This window comes from Emys orbicularis, chromosome 11 (assembly GCF_028017835.1).
Source record: "Emys orbicularis isolate rEmyOrb1 chromosome 11, rEmyOrb1.hap1, whole genome shotgun sequence".
In the NCBI taxonomy this organism is placed as follows: Eukaryota; Metazoa; Chordata; order Testudines; family Emydidae; genus Emys; species Emys orbicularis.
In genome coordinates, this window is record NC_088693.1 from 41522508 (window position 1) to 41527343 (window position 4836).

The 4836-nt window shown below is 52.1% G+C and overlaps 1 protein-coding gene across 1 annotated transcript; it reads left to right on the forward strand.

Annotated features, from left to right (window-relative positions):
• The first annotated feature begins 2111 nt into the window (after positions 1 to 2111).
• On the forward strand, positions 2112 to 4290 carry SP9 (Sp9 transcription factor). Its single transcript, XM_065413645.1, has 2 exons — positions 2112 to 2132; positions 2935 to 4290. The coding sequence occupies exons 1-2, from the start codon at positions 2112 to 2114 to the stop codon at positions 4288 to 4290; spliced, it is 1377 nt and encodes a 458-aa protein (XP_065269717.1).
• The last annotated feature ends 546 nt before the right edge of the window (positions 4291 to 4836 follow it).

The window sequence follows — 4836 nt, forward strand, 5'->3', positions numbered from 1 at the left end:
GTTGGGCGATTGCTCCCGGGTGCCCCTGTCGGACTCCTAGTCCTTCCTGTGCTCCAGGCCCCCCACCCCCATCGCTTTTCAATCGCCTCCACCCGAGGAGTGCTACAGCCCCCCTGGGTAAAACTGCCGTTTATGATCTGCTCCAGGCAGACCTCTTGGAGAAAGGGATTGCAATTCACTCGCTGGCCCCCTGTGTTCAGCGTAAGTCAACGTGCGAAGTATTAGGGGCAGAACAGTATTTCTCCTGACTTCCACTATTTTAAATATTCACAGCGTCAAAAAGGCAAACACCCTTTGAAAATAGCCGTACATGTTTAAATGAAAGAAAATCTGCACTGACATACCTAGCCGCTGTGCTATAGTTATTGCAGACTGGGTCATGCTTACAATGTACAACAACGTGCTATCTTGTCTCGTTGGAACATTTAGAAATGAAATAAAGACAAGCGAAAAATAACCTTAATCTAGGGTTTTCTCCACCTCGTCCTTTAACAATGTGTATTTTTGCATCTAGTGCTGGAGTTTATGCTGGATTACTGAAGCGGATTTGAGGAAAAGGAGAATATTTACTGCAATCCAGAACAAGTAGCTAGGGTTGCCTGAATGCACTCAGATTTCTGCTTCAGAACTGTAACTAGCTGCACCCGGGAAGACAGAAAAAGAGGACACCGTAATAATCTCAGCGCTACAGATACAATCGCAATATTTAAAAAGTTGTCCGTCTATTGATCTTTCGCGACACAGTGCGGGTGAGTTCAATGCAATTACTGAAGAAGCTTCTAATAATTACAGTCAAAGGGACTAGCCTGCAATACAGTTAGGAGCCAAGGTTTGGACTTACATTTCGCACATGCAGAGAGCAGGTAAAGTCTGTCGCTCACTGGGCGTGTGGAGTGTGCACAGTGCAGAGGCCACAGGCGAGTGCTGGGGAGGCTTATTCCAGCGGCGCCCTAGCACTGCTAGGAGGAAGCACGGTTGCTGCTATTAGCAGCACAGTTTTCATGCCTTTCTATAAGGCTTGAAAAATGTGCTCCAGGTTGCAAACTTGACATTCAAAGTCTTTAACCAGGGATAGTTATTTAAGATAAAAACCCTTCCTCTCCAGCAAACAAACAAACAATCGCTCCTCGGGCTCCTTTTGGTAGTTATCTGAATATAAAAAGAAAGATACGTGTCAGTTTAATATCCTTTTTTGCGGGGATATGTAACTAAAAAGCCTCCTGTTTTTTCCCCAAAGAAACTAGCAAATATATGATTTGCTATTCGTCAACATGACGAATCACTTAGTACTTTGACAAAAATATAGAGGAGTAAAATACACTTTGGAATGTGGTTACTGTTCTCGGACAGAAATTTGTATAATCACTTTTGGGCATGTATGATGTGCATTGTCTGTGCCTCACTTGCCCAATTTGCCTGATGGGCCAGATTCTAGAATGGCAATGAAAGGAAGGGCCTGTTGAGCAAATAAACCCTCTTTTTACAAGAAACAGAAATACATATTTCCTGGATCCAGCTAGTATGTTGGATTGGGTAAGTAATTATGGAGAATATATAATACAGTCGAATAATTTGAATCTATGGTTAAAACTGACAAAATTCGAAGTGAATGCTGACATCCAGCTCCTGCCCTTTGTGGCTTCCCCCCTTTTCCCACAACCCGTTAGTTACGGAGGAAGTGTCAGCCCTAACTTGGAATTTCCTGGCTTTTGTTGGTTTATGTCACAACCTTAAGGATATTTAAACCCAGGTTGTTGTTTTTTAAAGTTAATTACAGTAGAATGTCTTTAGTCCAAAGCACTGAGTTCATCCCTGTGCCTTTGACTGGCACGCGCCCTGAGCCCTGGTTCTTGCACCTCCAAGTGTCTGATTGGCTGCAGGGCAGCTCCTGCCTGCTCTTTCTGCGCCCTCATTGGGTGAGAGACCCAGCCAGCGGTACTTCAAAGCAGGCGCTCCCCACACTTAGGCTGAGTTTAGCCCTCCAGAGCCAGGAGTGTATTTAGTGCAACTGGAGTAAAGCGGGGAGCTAGGAGGAAATTGAACAATCTCTCCGGGCTGAGCGCAAGACAGAGCCCCCCATTCGATCCCATCACCCAGCCAAGGGACGTGCTATGGCTACGTCTATACTTGGGGTAAGTCAGAGAAACATCTCTATACAAACGGCACGTTTTTCGTTGTGGTTTCTCGGGGGCAGGTTTGTTACCCTGAAAAAAAACTGTTGCTGTTGTATTGCAGTTTCTCGTTATAAAAATGACGATGTGCTGCAATTGAAGGGCAAACTCGATTAATGTTTCGGGGGCGTGCGGGGCTGATTTCCAATCGTACCGTTCACATGCAAGACGACTTTAGTATCAAGTTTATTTTGTTGTGAAATAAATGAACTTTTGTTTTTAAACTCGAGGAGGGTTATGCCAAATTGGAATGGATTTTCTCGAACCAGCCTGGCGCGTGATGCTTGCACCAAAGCCATATAGCAATATAATTCTGTTTGTTTCTGCTGGCTCATTTTGTAAGCTCTAACCCTTGAGGCTTTAGAGCACATCGTTTTTTCGTTTCCCTGGGGATTTTTGCCTTTACAGTCGCACGTTAAGAGGAAAGCATTGCCATAAAGAGTCTCAAACCGCTACAAAACTCTTAAGAAATGACGTCTGTGTTATTTTAGAACATCACTGTCGGTCGTCCCCATTATGACATTCTGGAGAAGTGTATCATTAAATTAAATCGGTTTGTAGCGTTTATTCAAGCACTATAGGTCCCTGAAAACAAGATAGAAATTGCATCAAGTTGGGCAGGGTGGCGTTTTCATCCAAAACGAAAGGCTACTTTTGCAGTGTTACTTTTCGGGCAGAGAGTATTTAGCCACGTTGCTGTGTTTGCGTGTGCGCCTCTCCTGGGCTCTCCAAGGCTCACGGGCTTGCTTTGTGTCTCCCTTAGGAAGAGCCAAGATTTGGAACAACTCCCCTGGCCATGCTGGCTGCGACCTGCAATAAGATCGGGAACACCAGCCCTCTGACCACTTTACCCGAGTCCAGCGCCTTCGCCAAGGGAGGCTTTCACCCCTGGAAACGCTCCACCTCCAGCTGTAACCTGGGCTCCAGTCTCTCGGGCTTCACGGTGGCCACTAGCCGGGGCTCCAGCGGACTGGCCAGCGGCACGGGCACCGCCAACAGTGCCTTCTGCCTGGCCTCCACCTCGCCCACCTCCTCGGCCTTCAGCAGCGACTACAGCGGCCTCTTCTCCAACTCGGCGGCGGCGGCGGGCGTGTCCCCGCAGGAGCCCGGCGGCCAGTCGGCCTTCATCTCCAAAGTGCACAGCTCTGCGGCCGAGAGCCTGTACCCGCGGGTGGGCATGGCGCACCCCTACGAATCGTGGTACAAGTCGGGCTTCCACTCCACCCTGGCCGCGGGAGAGGTGGCCAACGGGGCGGCCTCTTCGTGGTGGGACGTGCACACCAACCCGGGCTCCTGGCTGGAGGTGCAGAACCCCGCCGGGGGGCTCCAGAGCTCGCTGCACTCGGGCGCCCCCCAGGCCTCGCTGCACTCCCAGCTGGGCACCTACAACCCCGACTTCAGCTCGCTCACCCACTCCGCCTTCAGCTCCACGGGCCTGGGCTCCACGGCCGCCTCGCATCTGCTCTCCACCAGCCAGCACCTGCTGACCCAGGAGGGCTTCAAGCCCGTGCTGCCCTCCTACACGGACTCCAGCGCGGCGGTGGCGGCAGCCAGCGCCATGATCACGGGCGCCGCGGCCGCCGCGGCCGGGGGAGGCTCAGCCCGCTCCGCCCGCAGGTACTCGGGCCGGGCCACCTGCGACTGCCCCAACTGCCAGGAGGCGGAGAGGCTGGGGCCGGCCGGGGCCAGCCTGCGGCGCAAGGGGCTGCACAGCTGCCACATCCCGGGCTGCGGCAAAGTCTACGGCAAGACCTCGCACCTGAAGGCGCATCTGCGCTGGCACACGGGCGAGCGGCCCTTCGTCTGCAACTGGCTCTTCTGCGGCAAGCGCTTCACGCGCTCGGACGAGCTGCAGCGGCACCTGCGGACTCACACGGGCGAGAAGCGCTTCGCCTGCCCCGTGTGCAACAAGCGCTTCATGCGCAGCGACCACCTGAGCAAACACATTAAAACGCACAACGGGGGCGGCGGGGGCAAAAAGGGCAGCGACAGCGACACGGACGCCAGCAACCTGGAGACCCCCCGCTCTGAGTCCCCCGACCTCATCCTGCACGAGGGGGTGACCGCTGCCCGGGGAGGCGGCGGCAAGGAATCCACCGCGGGGCCAAACGACTCGTAGGGAGCCCGGACGGAACAGCCGCCCTCTTCCCCTGCAAAGCCCAGGCCGGGGAGAGGCGAAGGAGCCGCCCCCCCACACTGCGCTCAGACTGCAGGAGCGACTGGACTAAAGCGCAGGGTCCAGGGCCAAGCCCCAGAGACACAGCCCAACCCCTCAGCCCCGCAGGACACTGACCCAGCTTCCGGAGGCAGAGCAATAGCGAGACCCAAGCCCGCACAGACTGAGCAGTGCGAAACCAACGGGACCTAAAACCGCCCTTGGTGTGGATTACTAGTCTCTAGCTACAGCAGGTCCTGCCTGACGAAATCTAGTTACGACACTTTTTTTTAAAAAAAAAAAAAAAAAAGGAAAGCACCCTAAAAGAGGCTTAAGGTGAGAAATTAAAGTGGAAGTCTGAGACAGTTCCTCTGTATTCCATAAACATCTGTATAAATAGGGTTCAAAAAAGATTGTGTTATCTTATTTTTCTTGTAAGCGTTGATTCTGATAGGGGGTTTATTTTTGTCTCTCTTTTTTGTCCTTTTTGGTGAATTCCTGAAATTCAGG